This window comes from Schistosoma mansoni, chromosome 1 (assembly GCF_000237925.1).
Source record: "Schistosoma mansoni strain Puerto Rico chromosome 1, complete genome".
In the NCBI taxonomy this organism is placed as follows: Eukaryota; Metazoa; Platyhelminthes; class Trematoda; order Strigeidida; family Schistosomatidae; genus Schistosoma; species Schistosoma mansoni.
In genome coordinates this window covers 6,908,559-6,936,512 of record NC_031495.1, presented here as the reverse complement: position 1 = coordinate 6,936,512, position 27,954 = coordinate 6,908,559, and the positions used below count along the sequence as shown (strand labels likewise).

The 27,954-nt window shown below is 37.8% G+C and overlaps 2 protein-coding genes and 1 non-coding gene across 4 annotated transcripts in view; 2 read left to right on the top strand and 1 right to left on the bottom strand.

Moving 5' to 3' along the window:
* Nucleotides 1–242: 242 nt before the first annotated feature.
* Smp_124160.1 (hypothetical protein) lies at nt 243–16,020 on the top strand (the record flags this gene model as incomplete). Of its 2 annotated transcripts, none has more annotated exons than XM_018793104.1 (5): nt 243–461; nt 2,514–2,793; nt 4,645–4,739; nt 8,487–8,718; nt 15,841–16,020. In XM_018793104.1, the coding sequence occupies 5 exons, from the start codon at nt 369–371 to the stop codon at nt 15,999–16,001; spliced, it is 861 nt and encodes a 286-aa protein (XP_018647651.1). The 2 variants fall into 2 exon arrangements, with proteins under 2 accessions (XP_018647651.1, XP_018647650.1); XM_018793105.1 differs by having other exon boundaries at nt 369–461; nt 4,570–4,739; nt 15,841–16,001.
* Nucleotides 16,021–23,824: 7,804 nt separating this feature from the next.
* Nucleotides 23,825–27,954, bottom strand: part of Smp_124170 (putative dynein heavy chain) — a gene marked incomplete at both ends in the record, with an annotated part of 51,642 nt that continues 47,512 nt past the window's right edge. The window contains 3 exons of the mRNA XM_018793103.1: nt 23,825–23,921; nt 24,924–25,054; nt 26,730–26,812. Of these exons, the coding sequence (XP_018647649.1) occupies nt 23,825–23,921; nt 24,924–25,054; nt 26,730–26,812 (311 nt within the window). The remainder of the gene's footprint in view (nt 23,922–24,923; nt 25,055–26,729; nt 26,813–27,954) is intronic.
* Nucleotides 26,969–27,039, top strand: Smp_tRNA_00450_Pseudo_TTG.1.1. Its single transcript has one exon. It is a non-coding gene (tRNA).

Below are 27,954 nucleotides of genomic sequence, written 5' to 3'. Positions count from 1 at the left end.
TTACTAACTATATTTTTTTCAGTACTTTTCAGCTTGTGTGCTTGGACTATGATTTATTGCAACATTGCCTTCACGCATGACATGTTTATAAACCTAAAAGCGGACAGAAACGTGTAAGGGAACATGAGATAAGAAATCTATGACCTGTCACAAACATTTTTACATGATGACATGATATACCCCCACCCCAAATTTTTTGGGCAGCCTAAGGTCATCGTTGTATTTGGTACCATTGGCGGTTAAGGTTCCTCAAGGCCATCGTAGTGTCGTCCGAAGGTCGTTAGCGAATTATAGTCTCTTCTCAAGTTACAGCATATCTGAAATGGGTTAGCAATTGTCTGTCATATAGAATTTGCAATTCTACTTAAATGACCACTGATAACTCCGGAAAATCACATAACAGCTTGCTTTCCAACGTAAAGTTCGATCCGATCGAGTTGGAAGATCGATATGTTCATCAAGTACGTTTATACAAAAGCTGTGTTAGTACGTTAAAGCTGTGTTAGTACATATGTAGTGTTCTGAAAATCCGGGCACGAACTTTCTATGTCCAGAGACCATATTTTAGCTGAATCTGTACATCGCTGTACAGTCGGTTATTCGTCGGATATTTAGGGGAGAAATCGGTAATTTAGCGACATTTGAAAAACAGAGCGACAGAAAGGGGAAATTACGCTTTATTTCCCCCGGACAGGCGAAAAAGCAGACATTTCGATGCATTTCCCCTTTATTTACGACTTATTTTCCAATGCATTTTCCGCTTTATTTCCCCTTTGTTCGCCTTTATTTCCCCTTTATTGGTTGTTTGGGGTGTTTTTGTTATTTGACTCTTAAAGATGAAAGGTAAACGATTTATACTAACTACCCATCTTTCACATGTGGTAAATATATTTGAGTAATAATGTGTATTCGAGGCTTTGAACTTCAGATTAAGAATGTGAGTATTCTCGCGAATTCTCCAAACATCGGGGGCTTTTTTGACACTAAGTAGGGGGCGCATATCGAATTTAAACGAATAGGTCTGATACAAAATTTTATCATCCGTACGGGTGATGTTTTTTTTACAGTGGATTAGGCGTAAGTGTTAGTGCCGTAATTGTTATAAAATCACCTGTCCCAGAAATGTATGAAGTGATGCAGAAGACCGAGTATAAGATATTTCCTGGTAAATAGGTTGCTGGTGTGTGCTTGTCCATTGTTGGAAGGCTGCATATGCCACTGTGCTTTTAAGGGTCAGACAATATTCTATGGACGGCCTTTAAGTGACGCCAATGTGACCTTGAGTATCTGTCTACTTATCAGGGTTAAATGAGGAATTTAAAAGTTTGAGGAATAAGGATTATGATTCGCAGTTGATGACTAGGGTTAGGAATTAGGTTTGTGGTTCACCATCAAAATCTGACAGCTAAAATCCCAAGACCTGTTATCCTAAATCTGATTGGTTAGTCCATAAATTGTAGTTTCACCTGTGATGATATTCGTCTTCATCTTAACCCTACTATGTGTTAATTTTTAGCTTCTTTGATGTTACATAAAACCGTATTGTTAGGGGAGTCAGTTAGTGCTAATACAAGTTGGTTTCATAAGCTAACCTGGTTGGCGTCCGCGCAATAACCAAAACTAATGGTTGGAGATTTTGGATGAAATAGAACAAAATCGTGCCGGTGCATCCACTCTTTACCTTACCTAAAGTCACGCCTCCTGAAATATCCCCATAATACCGTTTTATTCCCATACTTAGTTGCCGCTGCTGCTGTTGACATTATTACTACTTCTACTACTATGAGATTCGCTTTGATAGTTTTATGTTTGTGTTAATGTTGTCTGACAACCCCATGCAAATATGTGCCAGGTTCTACTTTACATGCTGACGTTAACTGACTGATAAGTTAACGACGTATACTTGGTTAGCATTTCACCACTTATTCCAAACTAACAATAATCACTTCCTCCACTTTTCTATTTTTATCACGTATGTTGGAAAGTTTGTTTTTATAAATACACTCATACTACTTTTACTGTCGTAGACAGTTAAAATGTGTCGTTTATTTCACCAGAAACTAATGATGCTATAGTAGTTAAATTGATAATAAAGTGCTCTTCCGTTGTTGTTTACTTTGGTTTATAAATTACAGACCTTTTACTAGAAGCGTGAGTGATGAAACACACATATATATATATATATATATAATATCTAGCTATCTTTTGTATACTGCTGAGGCGATTCTATGTTGTGGTTTATTCGGTTGTGCGCCATTACGGCATCTGTCCACTCACATCATCCCACTATTTATGTGCTTGACATTATCGAAATCGAGACGTATCAACCGGATCATGTAATAGAATTACAGGTAAAATCCCTGTTTTCTCTCATCCATGCTTCAAATTGCCATGTATTTCGCCATATATTGTGAGCAGTATTTTTGATACGTGTTCTCTGAACATAAAGAGGGTTCTTAATTTCAATTCATTTAATTGTTTTAAATCTTAACCTGTATATCTTATCTGCATAGGTATATGATGTGATAGCCTCTGAGTTCAGTTCTACTCGACATTCACCTTGGCCTAGTGTTTTAAAATTTATTGAAGCACAACCACTGAATAGCCTTGGTGCTGATGTAGGTTGTGGAAATGGAAAATATCTTACTGCGTCATCAAAATATTATGCTACTATGAAAGCTAGCACTTCATCAACTAGTGTACAGTGCAAAAGTATAGTTGCCACTTCTAATTTCATTCCTATCGCTGCTATGGAGAGAAGCCCGAAACTAGCAGAGATTGTATATAACAGAGGTAAGGTGTTTTGCCTTGTATAATTATCTGTTGTATCAAACATCAGCTTATTTCATAGTAAATGTTTCACTTAATGTGGATATTACGAGTGTTTTAACAGGTTGTTTATAATAATGTACATATAGGTTTCAAAGAATTTATAAAATGGAAGGGTTGAGTAGTGACTTAATGACTTTTAGCCACTAAGTCCCGGCTGCTGTCTCGCCCCACCTTTTCCATTCTATGTAGCCGGGTAGCATCATTAGCCTTCACACTTTGGTTCATACTCAATTACCTGATAGATGAGTTAATTCCAGTTTTGAAATTTTCGGTTTTTTTTCTCAAAGAACCGGAAATAGTTAGTTGGTAAATTGTCTTTCGGGGTTGCCGTGTCATTAAATTTCATTAGGTTTTATTACTTTTAACGGGAGACTGGTTAGCTTCCCAAAATGTGATATCGTGGGTGATTTAGTGTTGGTTTTTTAATGTTTGTTCTGCTAATATCAAGTTTAGGTGATAAAAATTTACTAGGTTGTCATATACCAATTTCCTGAAATTCAGTAATGAGGAATTCACTGTAAATTTCAATGATTAGTTGCAACAAATTGTTGTTTTCAATGAAGTTTAATAATGTGTTGTGAATCGTATCAGTCGTCTAAGATTGTTGGCTCGGTAGTTTCAAAGTAACTATCGATAGAACAATTTAATGGTTTCTGAGAATTCGCAACTCAGCTGAATGCTTTGTTTCAAGAGCATTTATTATATAATCTCAGAGTGTTCAGAAAAACATTTGGTCATAGCGTAGAATGTGACACTTTGCACCGGTCAGAATAGCCACATTACACCGGCTGAGCGAGATCTCAGAGTAGTGGAGGTAGTAATAACATCAGTTGTAATAGGAAAGATTAAGTGTATATAATATGACTTACGATGAAAATATAAATTCTTGGACTAAAAATGTGTAGAGTAACTTTAAAATTCAGAACATAAGAAAAGATAAAGAATGAATACCTATGCGCCATTGCAACTGTTTCTGAACGTTTCCAACCATTAGTTATGATAGTTATTCCGAACTAAACCCGGCAGTCTGCATCTACTTCCATGACTCAGTCCAATAGCCGGCGACCTCATAAACCGATATCACTTTCTGGTTTGGCCGCCCATAGCTTCCTCCAAAACCGTTTCTACACTGGCAAACATTATATGCCGAGTGGTTTTGCAAATTAAAACAAAGTCTATGTGACGATACTCATAATAACCCAATTTATCAACCTTGGTGCTGTTCTGCTTTAAACATTGTATGTTTATTAATGAAACATTCTACAAAATCAACTTGTGTTTATGTAAACTAAGATAATGAAGACAATCAATCTGTTCGATATCATGTATCCTCCAGTCGCATCATATGATATTCAGCTTGTTATTTCAGATTGAATAATTGTGATTGGTGAACTTTTACTCACTTGTGAAATATAACAGATTCCTAACGATTTCGGCAATTTTATTTTATTTTCGTATATATTCTTACTTAGAATAGGAGATTCCATCTGTTTTTTCATTTTAGTTCTGTGCTTCATAATAGAGTTGATAATCTTTCAGAAATGAAACTAAGTCGATAGGTATTCCTCAAAAAAAGCAATCATTAGGCTTTTTCTTATTTCTCCGTGTAGTGGTAGGTCCGTGACAGGACGATTATATTATGAAACTGTAATCAGTTCATCTCAATCTTGTAGTCACTTTTTTTCTCGTTTATATTTATTATCAATTTTTTCGATGAATCATTTTTGACCTTTTCAGGCTTCGATGTAGTCATAGGTGACATACTACGAATACCTTATTGTTCAGAACGTTTTGATTTTTTTCTGTGCATAGCTGTTATCCATCATTTATCCACTATGGCTAGGCGTATAGAAGCAGTAAATGAGTTGGCTCGTATTCTACGCGTTGGAGGTCAAGGGTTAATACAAGTAATTTGCAATTTATATATTAACATATCCAATAAATACACAAACTAAGGTCATAAAATCTTTATTTTACACCAACCTTGCCTCTTTTAAAGTTACATACTTACGCCTGTTACCCCTCATGGCGGAGCATAGGCCGTACACCAGCATTCTCCATCCAACCCTGTCCTGAACAATCCTTTCCAGTTGTTATTCATCCTTTTCATATCTGCTTCTATTTCCCGGTGTAATGTGTTCTTTGGCCTTCCTCTTTTCCGCTTCCCTTCCGGATTCCAAGTTAGGGATTGCCTCGTGATGCAGTTTGGTGATTTCCTCAATGTACGTCCTATCCACTTCCAACGTCTTTTCCTAATTTCCTCTTCAGCTGGAAGCTGGTTTGTCCTCTCCCATAAGACGCTGTTGCTGATAGTATCCGGCCAATGGATGTTGAGTATTTTGCGTAGACAACTGTTTATAAATACTTGTACCTTCCTGATGATGGTCGTAGTAGTTCTCCACGTTTCAGCTCCATACAGTAGGACTGTCTTGACGTTCGTATTGAAGATTCTCACTTTGAAATTAGTTGACAGTTGTTTTGAGTTCCATATGTTCTTCAATTGTAGAAATGCTGTCCTTGCTTTGCCAATCCTCGCCTTTACATCTACATCCGATCCTCCTTGTTTATCAACGATGTTTCCCAGGTACGTGAATGTTTCTACATCTTACAGAGTTTCGCCATCAAGAAGAAGTTTCCATAATGTTCTCCTGTCCACGCTTTCAAACGCCTTCTCATAGTCAATGAAGTTGACGTATAGTGATGAGTTCCACTCAACTGATTGTTCAACGATGATCCGTAGTGCCACAATCTGGTCTGTGCACGACCGATCCTTACGGAATCCAGCCTATTGATCTCGAAGTTGGGAGTCTACTGCGTCTTTCATCCGGTTCAGCAACACTCTGTTGAAAACTTTTCCTGGTACTGATAATAAACTGATGCCTCTGTAATTCTCACATTTGCTCAGATCTCCTTTCTTTGGTATCTTGATGAGGTATCCTTCTTTCCAGTCCGTCGGCACTTGTTCCTCTTCCCAAATCTTCTTGAATAGAAGGTGAAGCATATTTGCAGTTACTTCAATGTCTGACTTCAGTGCTTCTGCTGGTGTATTGTCAGGTCCTGCCGCCTTCCCACTTTTGATTTGTCTGATGGCCATCTTGACTTCTTCGATCGTTGGTAGAGTGACATCTATAGGAAGGTCAGTGTGTGCTGCTTCGATGTCCGGTGGATTCAATGGAGCTGGTCTATTCAGCAGTTCCTTGACGTATTCTACCCATCTGTTCCTCTGTTCTTGAACCTCCGTGATTGTCTTTCCTTCTTTGTCCTTGACTGGTCTCTCCGGTTTGCTATGTCTCCGTGCTAGATTCTTCATTGTATCATATGGTTGTTTCATATTATCTTCTCTTGCAGCTCTTTCCGCCGTCGTTGCTAGTTCTCCCATATAATTCTGCTTGTCTACTTTAATGCCCTTTCTTCACTTGCTTGTCTACTTCTGCGTACTCTGCTCGTGTTCGGCTGTTGTTAATTGCTGTCTTCTTGTTCTTTTTATTTCTTGAATCTTGTCCAGGGTTCCCATAGAGATCCATTCCTTATGATGATGCTTCTTGCTACCCAGAACCTCCTGATACATTGAAGTTAGTGCTTGTTTGTTCTCTTTCCAGTTGTCCTCCATCGTAGTTTCTTGTTCTTTCAGTAGATCCTGTAAAGCTTGGAACCTGTTGTTAAGAGTTATCTTGGATTCGTTGAGTTTGTTAGTATCTCGAAGGAAGGCTGTATTGAACCTTTGTAATGCTGTTTACCCAGCTGTCCAGTGTTTCTTTAGCTTCAGTTCCATCTTGGCCACAACCAGGTGGTGATCTGGAGCTGTGTCAGCTCCTCTCCTGGTCCTCACATCTTCCATTGTCCTTCGGAATTTTTCGTTGATACAAATATGATCTATCTGGTTCTCTGTGGTGTGGTCCGGTGAGGTCCATTCAGCTTTGTGTATGCGTGTGTGTGGAAATATTGTTCTGCCTATAACCAATTTGTTGAATGCATATAGGTCTGCAAAACTCATCATTCTCGTTCCTTTCTCCCACTCAGTTCATGTCGTCTCTTGATCTCTTCGTACCCAGTGTTGTCCATTCCGACCTTGGCGTTTAGGTCTCTCATCAGGATTGTCAGGTCCTTTTTTGAGCACTTCGTTATGATCGATTGAAGCCACTCGTAAGACTGATCTTCATTGTCGTCGTTGCCATCATTGGTGGGTGCATAACATTGGATAACATCCGTTGTGATCCCCTCCTTCTTCGTTTTGGATGATGCTTTGATTATCCTGGATCCATGAGACTCCCATCCTACAAGTGCATTTCGTGCTTCTCTGGACAGCATTAGAGCAACTCCCTGAGTGTGGAGTATTTTCCTTTTCGTGACCAGAGTACAGTAGTGTCTCTCCCTAATCTAGCCTTTGTTGTCCAGCTTGTGTCCAATGGGTTTCGCTGATTCCGTGTACTGCCAATTTGAACCTCCTCATTTCCATTACTATTTGACTGGTCTTCCCGGTCTCCCACATTGTCCAGACGTTCCATGTACCTATAAAGAGTGTTGCTCTGGTTGTTAGAAGGGGCATCGGCCTCGTGACTTCCGAAGAATCTCGACTTTCATCAGGAGGCGTCATAATTTTTCCTTCAATTCCCAGGGCAGAGTTTAAATGGTTTGAATTATTTTTTCTGGTTAGCGTCTTTTTAGCGAGTTATTTTTTCTACGTGATGGGATCGCTAACCCCATGCCCAACCATCCTCCTTTACCCGGGCTTGGGGCCGGCAGTAACTCTAGAAGAGCTACAGATGGAGTTCTCTTTTAAAGTAGCCTCTACTATTTCTGACAACACAATTGCATCATTTCCGTTTTTATTGTTCAAACATTCATGTAAACCTTTAAAAGTCTGTTAATCTGTCTCGTCGTCTCACACTTCTATCAACTTCAGACATTTTTTAGAATTGAGTGCACAAACGAATCCCTTAAATCAAATCCATCCACTACCCAAAAAGAAAACTTGTGGTCAGGAAGCACAGGTGACCCCACATATTCGACGTTTCTATCAATGCAGAAATTTGAAAGTCGTTTTGAATATCCATAATTCTTAAAGTCTTCACAGTTTTTGTTGAAGTGCCTGATCGACTCACAAAGAACTGTCTTTTTAATACGTTATCTTTGTAAATATCTATCAACATCTCATGGGTTTGCTGAGAGTATATCCCAAGTCTCACCGACACATGATACTACTCAGTATATATGTATATATATACTTGATGAAAAGTAGTCTGTATGATAAATGTCTTGTTGTTAAACCCAGGACTTTTACAGGTCTTATAACAAACCCAATGTCATTCAGCATTTTGGTCGGAGTCCAATAGTCTATAATGTAAAAGTAGAATTATGTGTCTTTGAATAAACTGCCTGGTAACCATCACGAACTTCATTGTATCTTGCAGGTGATCTTAAAATTTTTTATCAGTGATTCAAACAATCGCCTTGTATTTCCAGAGCTATCAGTCAAAACATACCCAACCGTAAAAAAATGTCATCAATCCTACATAAGAGAAATATAGCTTGATCTTTAAATGAACCTTTCAAAATTTCATAAATGTCTATTTTACAAAATTTTTTTGCTTGCTTTGTTTGACCAATCGATACTTATCGTTCTCACTCGTTTCCTCTTACATACTTCCTTCAAGGTTTGGGCTAAAGAACAGCACGGTATTTCAAAATCTGAACCGTCATATTACGTTAATCGTAAGACCAAAACGATGTGTAATGTCGACGATTCTCCAGAATCACTCTCAAAAATTGTTGAAGCTGTCCCTGGTACCTATTTACATCTACATGTCAATGGTACAGAATTTCAAAATACAGATATGTTAGTTCCTTGGAAGAAAAAAACCCACAAGGTGACCGATCAGTTGAAAGGTAAATATGCTTTGACTATTTTATTTATTTGAACATATAGATATTGGTACAAGGAGACACCAAATACATATGCGCCACACAATGAGAATGTGAAGAGGTAGAGGTGTTGTTTACGAAATTGAGAGGACGAAAAGCGAATGTCCGGCGCCCTAACCGGGTTGGTGGACACGGAAAGTCTACCTAGGGGAGTTGAAAAACCCTGGTCCCAAGCCAATGGTGCACATGGGCTCCAGTATCGTGGGGGAACAAATGGCGTATGAACCTATCGTTGGTCACCGGATACCATGGGACTAAATCTCCTTACGATGCTCCACTGCCTTGTGGGTCAGACCTTTAGGTTAAAGGCTCCGGGTGTGGCCCCTAAGAAAACCACCTGCTTCGGTTTAGGCACCCGGGCAGTATCACGACCCACACACAAATCAAGTGGTTTGTGTGGCGCATATGTATCTGGTACCCCTTTGTACCAATATCTATGTGCTTAAATAGATAAATAAATAAAATACAAGAAAAAAGAGAACAACAACGAACAGAAATTAGTATATGAGGGTGAAATAATAGTAATGGGAGAGGTAGTTCAGTTAGCGAAAGTACAACCAGAAAGAATTCTTCCAGTCAAAGAAGTAACGTTCATTTTTATGAAGAAAGTAGAAGAAAATTACAGCAGGATTACCACTAGCTTTTATTCTAAGCCATACCTGACAACGTCTTAAGCCACTGTGTTGCACCATCTCTAGGACCCCAACCAGGGAGCTGTGAAGGGCCAACAGAAGCCAGTCCTGTACAGCTTTCTTTCATATCACGACACTGTCATACACTGACCGCCTCTCCTCTTTTTCTAACCAGTCCCAGCGTCGGCAAATGATGCACAACGTGGAACTCTCTGGGGCGACATTCTTAGAACATGTCCAAGCCACCGAAGTCGATGTTTGAAGATAGTGGCACTAACTGAATTATCGTCGCTGTGCCCGAACACACAATGCCGGACCTCTGCATTACTGACATGGTGTTGACACTGGAGGTCAGCAGTCCTTCAGAGACAACGATGATCGAACACAGAGTCGTCTAACATCCTCAACTCGGAGAGGCCAAGTTTCACAAGCATAGAGCAAAACTGCTCTCACCGATGCGTTGTAGACGCGATCTGTTACAGCCGGACTAACATCATGAGGGCGCTAAAGATAGCCCAGATTGACATAAGCTGCTGTGGCTTTCATTATACGTGAATTGATCTCATTACTCACGCCACCGCCAGCACTTATACAGCCACCCAGATACACGAACTTCTCGACTGCTTCTGTCTGCTCACCACCCGGGGTGAGTGCAGGATCAGGATCCTGCCAGTCTTGTAGAAATAATTTGCACTTGGAAGGTGCAAAGCACATACCATACCTACGGACACTAATTGCCAACTGATTAAATGCGGATTGCATGGGTTGGGTATCATCGTACAGTAAGACAATGTCATCCGTATATTTAAGGTCGAGAAGTCTTTCTCCAGGCAATAGATCCACACCATTACCTGCATCCATCAGAACTGTTTCCAGAACGTCATCGATAGCAAAATTGAAGAGAAATTGTGAAATTAAGCAACCCTGTCTAACCCCACTGCTTGAATGGAACAATGGAGAGAGGTGGTTGTATGCCTTTACTGTGCCCGAGGTGTCTGTATATAGGGCTCTTAAGATTTTAGTACACTTCTCATGCACACCCTTCTTCAGAAGACAATCCCAGAGAACAGTCTTGTCCAACGAATCGAAGACAGCCCTGGTGTCAAGAAACATTACGATTTTTGGCCTGTGATAAGTATGACGATGTTCTAACACTTGGCGGAGGGTCAAGATATAATCAATACATCCTCGAAAAGAAAGAAAACTAGCCTGCTCTTCGCGAGTCAATCTTTCTCTTGTTTTGAACAATCCACGAAATGTGACGGAGGCTAATAGTTTGGAAGCAATCAGAAGTAGACTTCTCTCCCGATAGTTGTTACGGGAACGACGTGAACTCTTTTTAAAGATAAAGAAAACTGTCGACTCTCTGGTTGTCAGACCTTTGTGAACAACTCACTCAGTTCCTTAACTAGAAAGTCACCAGCATCTTTGAAAAAGGCTAGAGGTAAATCATCTGGGTCTGGCAATTTGTTGCGCTTCAAGAGTTGGAGTTCTTCGAGAACTTCCTTCTCGTTAGGTGGATCAGTCGTCATAGGCGATGCAGGACAGGACAGTCTGATCGATGTTGTCGGGGCAACAGACCAGTTAAACTGCTCCTCGAAAAACTGCCCATCGTCCAAGACGTCAATCAATGTTAGTGATTGGCATCCCGTCATCACAGATTGCTTCGCTCACACCAAACTTCTTGCTGTCACTGACTCGGATGAGTCGAAAGAGCCTCCGGTAGTTACTAGATGCAGCTGCTGCTTCCAACTCATTGGCACACTACGACCATCAGGCTTCTCGGTCCTTACGCAAACTTTGCCCAGTTTCATTACGTAACAGTCGTCGTTTTTAATGAAACTCACGATCACCCGGATTAGACTGACGGGCTTCAATGAGTTGTAAGGAGCCTGAAAAAACACAGTGCTTATAAACGGGATGTTTCGCGAAAGCCGCAAGCAACTTTACTCGCCATTTTCATGGCGTCATGCAATTGCAACCAATACTCATCTATACTTTTCAGTGGGCTGTTAGCTAGCCTTGAACCTATCTCGGTTTGATATTTAGTTGCAACAGAAGCTGCAACCAATTTGCTGACACCAATCCGTTTAAGACGATGAATTTGTTGGGTACCGAAATGTAAGATAAGACTAGTGCAAACAAGGGCAATCAGAATCCAGGTAGGTACTCCAAAAGTAGTGGCAGTCTCATACACAACTACGCCAATGGTAGCTGATCGCAGTGTAACTAATCTGAGTCTCGGTTTGAGATGCAAAGGAAGGACACCAGGTAACACTTCGGCGATCACTGTGCCAGTGTTTAGTGCTAGCCAGAAACAGATTGTGGTGTGTGCACAGTCTCAGTAGACAGTCATCGTTATCTGACTCATTCCTGATCGCATCCGAGTTGCAATCTGTCAGAGCATAGGCAGAGGTAATCCTGCTGTAATTTTCTTCTACTTTCTTCATAAAAATGAACGTTACTTCTTTGACTGGAAGAATTCTTTCTGGTTGTACTTTCGCTAACTGAACTACCTCTCCCATTACTATTATTTCACCCTCATATACTAATTTCTGTTCGTTGTTGTTCTCTTTTTTCTTGTATTTTATTTATTTATCTATTTAAGCACATAGATATTGGTACAAAGGGGTACCAGATACATATGCGCCACACAAACCACTTGATTTGTGTGTGGGTCGTGATACTGCCCGGGTGCCTAAACCGAAGCAGGTGGTTTTCTTAGGGGCCACACCCGGAGCCTTTAACCTAAAGGTCTGACCCACAAGGCAGTGGAGCATCGTAAGGAGATTTAGTCCCATGGTATCCGGTGACCAACGATAGGTTCATACGCCATTTGTTCCCCCACGATACTGGAGCCCATGTGCACCATTGGCTTGGGACCAGGGTTTTTCAACTCCCCTAGGTAGACTTTCCGTGTCCACCAACCCGGTTAGGGCGCCGGACATTCGCTTTTCGTCCTCTCAATTTCGTAAACAACAGTAATGCCGCGAGAAGGTAGTGAGTAGGGCTTCCTTTGCAGTGGCTGTGTGCGCATGGTTATGTGGGAGCATTTCAAGAGTGGGAGCGGACTCTCCCCACTCTCAGTCGTACCAGGGCATTTGGGGGCTTGGACTGCCGTTACTAATTAAAGATAAAATTATTATTCATACCGATTCTCATTTTCATTCACTTCCTAATGTGTAGTTCCCTTTGTATATTCAATCCTGTTAAACGATAAAGTGGTTATAGAGTTTATAATGTTTCGTCTTGTTTTCTAATTTCACTCTTGAGTACTATATGATTTCGATTCGCTTGTAATAGTAGTTATGATATTTTGAATAGTCTTCGTCAATCCAAATAATTCTACACATATTGTCTTACAAGTTTTATGAATCCACGTATTTTCAATGAAAGATTTGTCAAAAAAATATTTTTTCACAGATTAATATCAAATGGGAAGCCATTGAAAAGTAAGGATCATTAGTCGGCTATCTCATTCTAATATGGGGATTCTCAGTGGTACATACTCACGATCCCACAATAGATCGAACCCGAAATTTCAGGCCTCATGGCAGGCGCGTTGCTTGTAAGCCAATGATTCGGAACCTATTAGTCCAGATGTTTACTTTAAACCGATTCATGATATAGCGCAACATCACCTAATCTCATTTGTAGATAACTGCTTCACTCCCGAAATGGTTTATGTGGTTTCGTTTAACAGTATATAGGGGCTTTAATACTGAATTATTCCGAATGAAGAAATTATTGAAAGCATGAATATATCCATTCAAAAGTGTCGAGTAGCTGTAATAGTTTCGAACTTGTGTACGCTAGCTTAACACATCTGCCACAATAAAGCCCCAAGAGACAATATCATCTAACTATTCTCAATACGACTAAACTTACTCTGGATTATAATGAGCAAACTAACTTTTTGCTAATTCAATACCATAGACTCATCAACTTGGCATTATTACAAATCAGACTTGAAGCTAATATTAAGAGAAACAATAGCTAGCCCAACTTTTGGCTCTAGTACGGGTCGGTGATTAATTCATTTTGTAACCATAATCATTTGAGAAAAAGTTAGTAGTTTAATGAGTTTTTAAGTCATTTTAGCCACTAGTATTCAGTAATCGTCTCGAATCCGTTATTAAGTTTTATCCCTTAATTATGAGGTCGAGAAACCTGTATTAAATCTGATACACAGAATGACGTCTGTTCCTGACAAATTGATTCCAGAAATCTTCACGAATGATAGTTCGTAACTTCAAAATAGACAAATTGAGTTTTTGTTTAAAGAGTAAAAACAGATCATCCGTAACTAAAAAGTCGCTTATTTTATGTTATTACAGCCCGTCAATATCACGCGACAGGATCGCCAGTTATAACACCGATTTATATGACCCTGACACTGTGCAAAACCAATGACACGCTAACCAGTACAAGCAGCCTAGAGTCAACTCTGAGATAGCAGCTTCTCGCCTAACCCAGCCGGTTCAGTCCAGAACGCTAATATCAGCCTCCGCTACATAAATTACATATTTCAGACATACCTGGTTTATATACAAGTGAACCAGACCACATCATACTACAAAATAGGAAATAACAATTATAGAAGATCAAGTCAAAAGTGGCTGTGGGTGTGATGAACTATAACTAATAGATTGGGGGTAGCTCAAGAATAGCAAGTCGTATAATAGTTAATAGATCAAATGAAAGCCTATAATAAAAGGAATATGAATATACATATAATACAGTTACTTGATAGTTATCCAATAAGAACATATGTTATAATAGTCCACAAATAATTCCTAGCAGTTACCACTCATCTGTTCTTCGTTAGGATATAACAGCTTACACTTCTTGAACCACTGATAAAGCAGTTAAGATTGTAAATCTAAAGTACTTAATAAAGCGTGTAGACTATGTAGTGAGATAAAGAACTTATGTCGAGGTTAAAATAGATGGGACATGTGTTATAACATATGTCAAACAACTGATGATGACCTTAATTTGTATTATTAGCTCGAGAAGCGGAATAATATGTGCTTCAGGATAGTCGATCACTATACGTGATCTCCAATAGTTGTTGGTTTAATGCATTCAGGAGTCCACAGGGTTCTACAATGTGTGAAGTTTACGAAATAACTGAGACTGAGTGACTACAGATTATTAGTGGAGGGATGTAAAATTAGCTACAATAACCCAATTTTATTATTAGTGATCGATGTCCATATCTTTCCACCTTTTATCGTAATCTGTTTCCTTTATTATTTTTTGCTCCCATTTCATTATTTATTACTGAATTTATTATTTCTTTTTCCTCGTGTTAATTTCTCCTTTTCTCTCTTCCTCTCTGTCTATATATATTCTTTATTTAGCTGTAATGTCTTGAACTGTTGAACTACTTCAAGCTTATATCTTTGTATGTTTATAAACAAATGTCTCACTGTTATATACGATACTAACGCTACGCTATGCTATCCAAAAGTCTGACGCAACTGCATAAAAAACTCAACCACACAAATTCGCACTATCCCCAGTGATTTTCAGCCTCCAACATTGGAGAAGACAAATAAATCATGAAAGTTTATGAGAGCTCCAATATACAATCTGAAATCCATGCGTATTCATGGGAAGACTTTGGATGCTCTTGAGATTAAGTTACTAAGGCTACAGCCTTCACGGAACTAGATATAACTTGACGCTCACACTCTGGAGACTTCAATGCTGTGATTTAGAAAATTCTTTTCTTAACTTATTCTGGTCGAATCGTTGGAAAATATAACATTTCTCAAAAAATAACTTTACAGAAACACATTTTTTCCTAAAACTTTTGAACAGACAGTCTTCTAGTATGAGAAATTAATTACAGCATTAGTAAACGTATCAGACATTGTTAGAATAATTAATGTACAAATTCGAAGGTGAGGAGAGTTCGATCACATTTTTATTCAATTTTTAAGTAATATTCTGGGTATTATTGTTTGATAGGTTTCAAAACGGCTTATGATCTGTCATTATCTCAGTCGTTATTATTTTATATCTGTGGGTTTATGCGTGAACTGAGAGTTTATCTCACACAGTCCATCAGTAGTCTTAAGTAACGTAGAATATGTAGCATACGTATCATATATCACCGCAATTCACCACAAACAAATGAAATCCAATATAAAAAGCAGCATATTATACTGAAGATGGTAACGAATAAATACAGCTGCACTACTTTGGTCGATTGTCGATGCAAAAAACATTAAGATATCCAACATTAAATTACGATTATTCTGCAAATATCAGTCAAAAATTTCTACGTCTTCGTAGACACACCTTCAGCCGACAGTTAGTTGCCTGGTTGGTAACTTCGTAGAAATATCAGTAATTTTCTTTTTTTGTTGTTGAATAATTCAAATTTGATACAACAGAATAATAATAAGACTGACAATAATCCGTATTATTTTATTTATCCTAGAGTCTAATCAACCATTACCTAATTCAATGTATGGTCGTTATTATCATTTATTTGTTATGGGAGAATTGGATGATCTAATATCAAAAGTACCTGTTTTAAAAATTGACAAATCTTTCTATGAACAGGGAAATTGGGTTGTACATGTAACAAAAATTGTATAAAATAAAATGATGTAAATTTATATATGCAACAAAAGATTATATTCACTTATATATATATATATATATATATATATATATATATATATTGATGACTACTGTGAGGGTATTCTTCACTTTCTTAGACTTGTTAATTAACATTTAACGGAATAGTAATATTAATTATCAGAAGGGGTTTTTGTAGAGATTTAGTATATTTCATAGTTGAAATCATGAGTCAATTGAAGCTAGACCATCATGGAAAACCTGGAAGCACTGGACGGCCGTTTCGTCCTATTATGGGACTCCTCAGCAGTGCGCATCCACGAACCCGCCCTCGCGAGATTCGAACCCAGGACCTACCAGTCTCGAGCCGAAGCCCTTAACCGACAGACCACTGAGCTGGCATCCAACGGTGTTAATGTCTAACTTCAACTGATCCACGAAGTTGAGCAACCATTCACCAATTGTCTTCAGTGAGTTCCTATCTCACAACAGACGTGGTTTTGAACTCCACTGGTCACTGCTTCTCACTAGAGCTCCTGGATATACTTCCCGAAGTCACTAGTGAGCATATGATTATGGATGCCAGCTCAGTGGTTTATCGGTTAAGGGCTCCGGCTCGAGACCGGTAGATCCTGGGTTCGAATCTCGCGAGTGCGGGTTCGTGGATGCGCGCTGCTGAGGAGTCCCACAATAGGACGAAACGGCCGTCCAGTGTTTCCAGGTTTTTCATGTCGGTCTAGCTTCAATTGACTCACACTTTCAACTATGGAATAGTAATATTTAATTGTTGACCTTTTTTGGTGAATTGGAGGGTGTTTCTTAGTTATTTCATTATATGAAAATCCTAATACAGTAGGAAACTAAGAAAGATCTATGAATCCGGTGTTCATCTTGCTGTGCTAACGAGATATGGCAACTTGGACCAATGCATATGTGTGCCTGGTCCTACGTTATAGCTGACTGACTGAGTAAGAAAGATGTAATAGAAAACGATGAGAGAATCATCACTAAATTCCATTCTGAGCCATGACTGATAACGTTTTCAGTCACTAAGATGTACTATCTCTGGGACGTCGACTGAGGGTCGTGATGGACTGATAGATTCTAGTCGTATACAGTTACTTCTAGTACCCTGGCGCAATATTACCACGCTGATTACCTCTGCTCTTTCGACGTAGTTACAGAGTCAGCAAACAATGTGAAATATATCAGTGGCTGGGATGGCATTCATAAAACATGTCCAAATCAACGAAATGTTTTTTTCAAGATAGTGACCAACAGAATTATCGATTCATTGAAATCGTGAACCCATGTAAGTTAGACCGCCATTCAAAACCTGGAGCCACGATGTTCGTTTCGTCCTAGTATGGGACCCGACAGCAGTGCGGATCCATGGCCCCCGCACATGGGGATCGGACCCAATGCCTATAGTATCGTGCGTGAACGCTCAATCTCTGGATTACTGGACTGGTATCCAACTGGGTTAATGTCTAGATTCAATCCATGATATTGTACGACCATCTTTCGTTGTCTTTGGTGGGTAGCTGCCTCACACCCGACACGGTTTTCTCCACTGGTCTCGGCAGTGAGTAGGACTTCCCTGTCAGAGGCTATATACGCGTGGCCGTGTGAGAGCATTTCGAGAGCGAGGGCGGGCCCTCCCCACTCTCGGCAGTATCAGGGTATTTGGGGGCAAAAACTACGTAAATAGCACTGCTAACCTATTCATACACAAGAACTATACTAGAAAGGAATTTATCCAATCAACTGAAATTAAAAACACTCTGTAATGATTACTATATTTTCTTAAATGAATAATTAAAACTTTTTTTTATAAAGATTTATTAATGTTATTTAATTCAACTAATTAAAAGTTTATAAATGATAATCAGTTATAATGTAAATCTTTGATAATTTATCATAATTTGTAAGTAGTAAAGGTATTTTTGGATAAATTTCATTTTCATTAGGAGGCCATGATTCAATCCATATAGCATTGATATAATTCATTTTATTAAATGTTTCAATAGGTATAGTTGTTAATTGTAGATTAATTACTTTAGTAGTTTTTAATAGACTATTTGAATTATTCTCCATGTGATTATGAATATGCTTCTTAGGATTTCTATGAATTATTAAACGTATAGAAGTGATAATTATTCCATTTTTAAATATTTCTTTGTCGCCTGGCTTTTGAATCTAAAGAATAATTATAACAGTAAAAATATATATGTAAGGACATATTATATATATATATATATCATTATGTTTTTCATGCCCCCAAATGCCCTGGTACGGTCGAGAGTGGGGAGAGTCCGCTCTCCCTCTCGAAATGCTCTCACATGGCCACGCGTATATAGCCTCTGCCAGGGAAGTCCCTACTCATTGCCTTCTCATACCACGTGTGTTGTTTACGAAATTGAGAGGACGAAGAGCGAATGTCCGGCGCCCTAGCCGGATCGGTGAACACGGAGGGTCCGCCTAGGGGAGTTGGAAAACCCTGATTCCAAACCAATGGTGCACATGGGCTCCAGTATCGTGGGGGAACAAATGGCGTATGAACCAATCGCTGGTCACTGGATACCATGGGACTAAATCTCCTTACGATGCTCCACTGTTTTGTGAGTCAGAGCTTTAAGTCAAAGGCTCCGGGTGTGACCCCCTAAGAAAACCACCTGCTTCGGTTTGGGCACCAGGGCAGTATCACAGCCCTCACACAAATCAAATGAGATTTGTGTGGTGCATATGTATCTGGTGCCTCTTTGTACCAATATTTATGTGTTCAAATAAATAAATAAATAAATATTCGCGGTAATCTTATAAGGACATAACATTAATACATTAGATTCTGTAGTTAAGTAATTCTTTATTCATTTTGTTTCATCAGCTCTCATATAGGTTGCTATTTGGATTGTTAACATAATCAGAAATAATTAGACAAATTAGCTTTTATGTGGCTGAACAGCAATCTGTGAAATACAATGAGTTCAGGTTACTCTGGAAATATCGTTCTCGCTTTGTTTAAGATAAAGTAACTTAGTAGCCTGTTTATGATATTATGTCCTAAAATCATTGATAATTGCTATGTGCATTCCAACTCCCTGGATTAAGGCTTATAAGTTATGCTTTGACTTCAGCTATGCTAGAGATAGTATCGCGAATGAAATTCGTCCGAATTAACTTTGTTTCTGGATCACTGTCTGTATAATTCTGTCACACTATTTTGTGTGACTTTTCTTCTGATGCCCATGTAGTAACTAATCAATTTTGAATAACAGCAATATAACATAGCCGTAGCGGTTAAACACAAATAAAAGTCTAGTTTATAGGGTTTTGTGGAGATTGTTTTAATATGTAGGTTTTATCTACAATAGATTAATCTCAAGTGAGGTATCATTGAAAGCCAGGAGTCACTGGGGGGGGTTCGTCCTACTATGTGACTCTTCGACAGTGTATATCCGCAACCCCATCAAGGATTGAACAAACGACCTTCTTGTCTCTTTATTAGCGTTAAGATGAATATAACCTGCAGGTTAAACTGATTTGCATAAGTTTAACCGAACTAAAATAGTTAACTCACTAGTTACTTAAGACGCTTATAAAATTCCAGCAAGAAATAGTGACTAATGAATTCCAAATATATCGGGAATGAAACAGCTGTGATCATTGGTATAGGATGGTTGTTAAGCTACATCTTAAACTGATTGAAGTCGAATTTATACAAGTGGACATCAACCCAGTGTCAAAGTATTTGGGGTGAGACTACTGGGTCCCATCTTCAATCTGGTTATGAGTATACACTGTTTTAGAGTTAAGGTGGTGGTTGGAGGTGGTCAACAGGAAACCCTGGACCCGGGTTTCGTGCTACTTGACACTCGTCAGCAAGGTGTACCTGTAATCTTTGAGGGAACTGATGCTCCCTGGCGGATTCGATCCCGTGTCACTCAGCTTCACAGTCAGAGATGTTACCACTGAGTTATTCGGGCCGCGACCAACTTCCTGTAGGACTGAGATGTAATCACATGCATGACATTGATCACCACCCAGTGATCAATCAATTGTGACTGTTTTAGAGTCCTATACTAAAAAAACGACAGATGCCTAGTCCCCCTTAGCTTTCAATGGTACTTGAACTGAAATTAATCCATGACGCATGCAACCTACAAATATTAGCCTTTTAGAATTTATTAAAATCTTTAACTTAAATTATTATGTCTCATTTATTTGTTTCACAAAAATGAAAACAATTTCTAACAAACTTTTACCACATTATGATTCATAGACTATGTGTAATTAAACTCAGTACCAAGGGTAGAAAACTGTTCACTGCACCTCATCTACCAACTTGAGATAATATTCTACTTATTCTATCAAAATGTAATTTTATATAATTGAGATCATGAGTCAGTTGAAGCTAGACCACCATGGAAAACCTGGAAGCACTGGACGACCGTTTCGCCCTATTGTGGGACTCCTCAGCAGTGCGCATCCACGATCCCACCTCGCGAGATTCGAACCCAAATGTGATGATTTCCTGAAACAGTGTAATACGTTGGTCAACCTCTACGTTATTTTACTGTTTTAAAGAGTGTTGTTAGCCCCAATCCAAAAAAAACACCCTAAATTATTACTTTTCTCATAACTTACAGTAGATATTATTTGATATTGTTCCATTGAACTATTTGATGTAGAATAAATAACCCAATCAAATAATGATTTAGGATTTACAATTATTGAAGCAGGTAATGTTAAGCCAATTGATTTCTTTATATTCCATGAATTCATTAGTTTACAAAACTGCTTTGAAATTAATAATTGACGTTTTAACCATATAAATAATTTGTAATTGTTTGAAGTGTATTTTTTTGTATATTGATGATGATAATACTTCATAGATCGTAAATATGCGTAATACTGAGTTGTCAACAAAAATGTAGGTGAAGTCTTTTTGATGGACAATGATAATGATGATGCTGTTGCTGTTGCTGCTGCTGCTGATGATGATGATGTTGATAAATAACGTAATTCCAATTGTTTGAAGATTGTTTCAAGTATCCTAACACCGACGTGAACAAAAGTAACAAATAATATAAGATTTATTCAGAAGGGGTTTTGTGGAGATTTCCGTATTTTCATAGTTGAAATCACGAGTCGATTGAAGCTAGACCACCATCGAAAACCTGGAAGCACTGGACGACCACTTCTTCCTATTATGGGACTCCTCAGCAGTGCGCATCCACGATCCGGCCTCTCGAGATTCGAATCCAGGACCTACCAGTCTCGAGCCAGAGCACTTAACCGATAGACCACTGAGCCGGCATCCAACGGTGTTAATGTCTAACTTCAACCAATCGACGAAGTTTGAGCAACCATTCACCAGTTGTCTTCAGTGAGTTGTTATCTCACAACAGACGTTGTTGACTGGTGGGTCCTCGGTTCGAATATCGCTGGCGAGGCGGGATCGTGGATGCGCACTGCCGAGGAGTCTCATAATAGGACGAAACGGCCGTCCAGTGCTTCCAGGTTTTCCATGGTGGTCTAGCTTCAATTGACTCATGATTTCACTTAGTTTTAAAAATATATGTACAATTCACCGATTTACGTACTATTAGTTACAATCATAGGACATAAAAATACACCCATCGTACTGTAATGAACGAAGACTCAGGTGGGGACAACCAAATATATCTTAATACAGAATTACAGAGGTCTATTGATAAAATGTGAAAACCATACTTTCAACCCTTCATTTGAGAATCCTCTATAAACTGTCTTAAACTTCATTGTTCCTTCATTGCAACAACAATCACTTTCTGTCCCCGTTCTCTTCGATTCGATCTTCTCAAACTTCTACTGCTAAGCATTCCACTTCTGACTGGTGTTATATACTACTTATGTCGACATAAGTTGCATATACCACACTACTATTAATTATTTAATCAAATTTTGTAAATCAGGATGGTTTTATTGGTGTTACCTTATAAACAAAATAATCGTTTTTAGTACTTTTAATGAATACCAACTAACTGGATTATTCAATATAAAAGTCAGACAAGATTGTGTAGTAATATGCATCAAGTTTGATGACAATAATAAGTGAGTTTTCAATAAAGCATCTACAAATTTTCAAGAATCTATAACATTGTATTCAGTCTATTAAATAAAAGATTAATTTCATTAAAATGATTGTACATCCATTTAAAGAATTTTATAGTTTTGTTCTTGCTCTTGCTTTGCCGATCCGCGCCCTCACATCTGCATCAGATCCACCGTGTTCATCGATGATGCTGCCCAGATATGTAAAGGTTTTCACATCCTCCAAAGCTTCTCCGTCAAGTGTAATTCGATTGGTGCATGTTGTATTGTATAGGAGAGTCTTGCGTTTTCCTTTGTTTATATTGAGATCTGCTGCTGCTCAGGCTGCTGCTACACTAGTCGTCTTCTCCTGCATTTGTTGTTGCGTTTGTGATAGAAGAGCCAGATCATCTGCGAAGTCTAAGTCGTCCAGCTGCATCCTAGCTGTCCATTGTATCCTGTGCTTCCCTCCAGATGTTGACGTCTTCATGATCCAGTCGATCACCAGGAGGATTTCTCTTGTTCAACAATATCGTTTCACCTTTTCGGATTTATTTCAACCATTAGAATATATCAGCTAACTGTGTTATTTACTCACGAGTTTTCACTAGAAAATTTAAAATTTTTCACCAGGTTAAATTTTTTTATTGTATTAGTGATATCATTTCTCTGAATGAGATACTGGTTTGAATTATACAAGTGAGCGTCATCTCCCTGAAGATTATAGTTACACCTTTAGTGATGTAGTTAAGATTCAGGGCTTCTTGCTAAGCTCTTTCAACTACCTATCACTAAGCTACAATATAAAGAAATTTAATGTTATATATTAATTCAGTCTACTGCTGTTTTTCACTATGGATAGTTTGTTAAAGGTGTTTAATAAGTGATATGGCTCAGAATCAATCACAATGGCGCAGGTGTATGTACCCTTTATCTTCCTTTAAACCTTGAGATCAAAATTGCTTCATACCGTTCTTTCTTCCTATACTATATCCTTATATACAACCTATCTTTTATATATTACCACCAGTAAATTCACTACTTTTATGAATTCGGTAGTCACCTTGTTGTGCTAATGAGGTATGGCAACTTGAACCGATGCATATATGTGCCTGGTTCTACGTTGTAGCTGACTGACTGACTTAATAAGTAATTGTTACTTTGTAAATATTGTTTCAATAACAAACAATAATAACTTTTTATATAAAGATACGCATAGTTTACACCGTTTACCTAAAGTCAATCCTTAATATAAATTACGAAATCCAGAAATCTTCGAAAAATCCCTTTTATTAGTAATAATTATGTCCCTACTAGTGGCCAACTTTTAGAGACGATTGTCGAATCTGTGATGAAAAGCTGTAACTATTAGAGTTCAACCATGCCAAATTTGAGAAAGTCATTGTCAAGCCTAACGAATAGTGGTCTCATAACATCGCGTATTAATTAGAGATATAAATCATTGGATCTCAATTCAATTATCTGAAAGTTAAGCATAGGCTGTGAAGCCTGAACGAAGGTCCTACATATGGCTTCTGTTTGGATGATGGTTGATCATTGTTAAAGAGTCCTGTAATAGAATGAAATAACTTTGTCTAACTAGTTATTTTTATTTTCCAATAACTATCTAGCTAAAGTTAGTCCGTTATGTAAACTAAGATTCCTCTATCATGATAATGAGAGAAATAAACTAATTTTAAAGGTTTAAAACAGTTTCCAAAATACAATAAAACAGAGTAAGCTTTTAATGATTATTTTTCATATTCTCACTTTAATTCTTTCTCAATCGTAGCCCAAATGGTATCTATCCATTGTTTTCTTTTGTCCATATCTTCTATGTTGTACATACATTCGTAAAGTTTACTGATAAAACAAGAAAAAGAATACAGACATTATTGTCTTACAAATATATAGATACAGCGTGATCAATCAGTAACATATATATTAAGGCTCAATGTGGTAATTAAACCGAAGGATTCGAATTAGCGCGTAATTGTTTTGGTATTAGATGGTTTGAAAAGGATGAATAACAACTGGAAATAACTGAAAAGGATTGCCCAGGACAGAGTTGAATGGGGAATGCTGGTGAGCGGCCTATGCTCCTCCACGAGGGGTAACAGGCGTAAGTAAGTAAGATGGTTTGAAATAAACAAGGGTAGTTCCTGTTAATTGAGACTAGCTACATGGTCCTATCTACCATCTTTGGAAAACTGACATTCCTGATAATGGGTACATGGTGATATGAGTTTAAAAGAATATCAGTTTCATTGGGATTAACATGAAATTTAAGTCTCGGATATCTTGTCGATTGACATCATGAGTCAGTTGAAGCTAGACCACCATGGAAAACCTGGAAGCACTGGAAGGCCGTTTCGTTTTATTGTGGGACTCCTCGGCAGTGCGCATCCACGATCCCGCCTCGCGAGAGAAGTCCCACGGTTGGATGAAACGGCCGTCCAGTGCTCCCAGGTTTTCGATGGTGGTCTAGTTCCAATCAACTCATTATGAGGTAGAGTGAATGCACAGTCCAACATGTCCAGCTTTTAAGCGATGCATAATACAGGGAAACTCTGTTCAGTATGACTGACTGATAACTGCCCTAATACTGACATGGTTAAATGTATGATCTTTGATTAAGACTTAAAGAACTCATCTCGAAACTAGTCACTCGTGAGCGTACGAAGAATGTTAAGAAGGGAAGTTTATATAGAACACTTTCAGTTTGATTTCGTTTCTTATTACAGGGTGGTATGAAATGTATGAATGCTTCTTTTGAATATCTCATGTAAACATTTAGCATGGTAAATCTTCAACATATGAATACATTAGTCTTCTTGGAAATATGAAGAAATTTTAATAGCTTACTCAGATTCAATTTTCTCATATAATCCATCAGACTCTTCTAACCACAATTGTGAATTTCCTTCGTTTATAGATTCATTGACAGTTTCTTGTGAATAACAAATCGGCTTTTCTTTTTTATTTACCAATGAGGTCTGTGTTGTAAAATAGTAAAACCAATTACTAATAAATAACAATACTACTATTAATGAGTTTGTAGGTGTACTTGTTGCAGTTTGACTTGATAATTTCAAATAAACTGAGGATTGGGTAGATTGTTATTAGTAAGTAATACATTAAATCATGAAACGTCAGAAAATTTAAAAACTTAATTTTTCTACTCATTGGGATATTACAAATATCTAACTCATTGATACTACTATTACTCATTTAAGTAGTATGAACTATTATATATAACAAAATAGCACAATAACGTCCACTGACGATAATTTTGAATTTATGAGTGTTATAATAAGCAGCTGAATCGTATTGAGTGTGAGAAAGGTACCCATAGAAGACAATGGAAGATGGTCGCGCAATATTTTGGATTGATAGGAGACAAAAATGTACACCATTTGGTTCCGACCCATAGGTTCAGAGGTTAGGAGTTCGTGCGCGAAATCTGTAGGTGTTGGATTCGATTACCGTAGTAGGGACGTAAATGGGCACTGCTGAGGAGTCCCATAATAGGAAAACATGGCCATCCGGTGCTTCTGGGTTGTCAATGGTGGTATAACTTACATCAGTCAGTGATCTCAAAAGCATGAGATATATCATCATCCTTCAGCTATCATAGTGACGTCATCTGAAATGTTTAAGGATCTGATTTAAGTAGCCAAAGTTTCAATTTCGTTTTCATCAGAACACTATGATGGACATGTGTGACATATTTTGTTTTCTCCTGCCCTTACTCAATCTTAAATTGTCACTGTATTATCTATTAATCTAAATCCTCTACTCATTTTTTGTACAAGACCTGTAGTGTAGTAGTATTTACATTTTCTCGAAGTAGTATATATTTTGTAAAATCTCATCTTTCTTCCCTTATTAGGCGCAGCATTATGTAACAGTTGGATTGTTCGGTTAGTTTTTCTCTCGTCGGGCCCTCAATAGTTGTAATAGGCTAATATTCTATCTTTACTTTATTCATTAGGCAGTAATATAAAGGATTTGTTGTGGTATCACCAAATCATGTCACCAATACATTTATTCATAAGTGCGGTGCCGATGAAGTACTTTCATGAATCCTTTTATGAAACCAACAAAATTTCGTAATTATAATGCCAATATACCTTAAATATTTGTATAGTAGTCTACTTTATTTATGTATTAAAACTTTAGTTAGTCTATTTGGAAGCTAGTCACTAGTATATATGCAAATGTGGAAATATTTCACAAGTTATTTCGATTCCAAACTGAAAATACTGAAGACCAAAGAGAAATGGACAATTCCAGTAGTAAACCATAACCGGTAGAGCTAATCAAGTCCATAGTCAAACAGAAATTCATTGATGTCACTAAACATATCACGAAGAGATTGGTTTTAAAATAGCTGAACACTGAATTCCGATGAAGGAGATAGATAAGATCGTGCTTGTCCAGAAAGCTTGATGTTTTTATCTTTTAATATTTGTTGGGTTATAAGTATACATCACCGAAAAGTTTTCAAACTCGAATGAAACAGTTTTTCAATAGTCCTTGAATTTTAATGATCTTCCAACTGATTCGGTTTGACGATGATAATAATAAGCTTTGAAAACTATACCAAATTATCATACTAAAATATTAACTACTCAATTCTAAAATCACATCATTTACTGATGTACTTACCACTTTCCAAGAGCTCGTAGTGAATAATGACTTATCATTCTCATATTGGAATAACAACGGTAGACATTTTAATCTTAACCAACCTAGGTAGAAATAAACAAAACGAAGATTTGTTACTTTAAAAGAAAATGGTTACGGTTTTTCTCTCTCAAAAACTTGCATAATTTAAAAAGCTATAGTTGTCAAATTTGATGATAACATTGTTATATGTATAATTATATAGGAAGTGGCTATCAGGACTCAGTAGCTAAGTGGATAACGTGATGGCGTTTGAAGCGAAAGGTATTGGGTTCGAGTCCCAGATTGAATATCAACTTTGAGATATGGGTACATCCAGTTGACGAGTCCCAAATAGGACGAACGCGCGTCAAACTGGATTCCACTGCTAGTCACTACCCACCCTTGCCTATATTGCTTGTGACCTATGGCTATATAGAGGCAATACGCACAGTATGCACATATGCCAATAAGAGACTGATCAATTGCAATCCTAAACATCAATGGGAAGATTCAAACAAGTAATACTAAGTGTATAAATATATAGTTTGATTTTTCCTAGAATCAGTTGTATCATTTACCGAACATTGTATACAATATTGACTTCTTAATTAATTATAAGTATGAATTGGATATTAATTTTCGTTGTGGACTGATATTAACTAAACTAGAGAGATATGGAAAAAAAACTAATAAGCACTAAACAGATAAAAGGGAAACTGTTGACCTACTGAATCTTTCAGGTCACTGTTTTTCCAAAACTACATTTACTGTCATGCATTTGCCTGTTTTAGACATTTAATTATATCTTTGATATAACGAAAAAATGGAAACAATATCTCGTTTTGACGATATTTTATTAAAATGCGATAATTCAACCAGTGACTGAGATTTTGTTACCACAAAACAGGATGCTAGATTAATAGACCATATACAGATTGGATCCCATTGAACCAGATACAAGATTCGTGACCAAATAAAGAGAACCAGAATATACATTAGCCAATACGTTATTCAACAAAAAAACGGGCAATGACAATTAGTGGAATCCAGAGTAGAAATCAATAAATGTAAAGGAACTCATATATTTGTCCACGTTCAGTGGACACTTAAATTTATTTCTCACCAGCTAGACATCAGTCTTTTTGATGGAGTTTTGTTTTCTGAGCCGGATGATTTGGTCGGGGAGCTTTCATCGTCTTTCTGATGATGATGTCGTTCAGAAGGA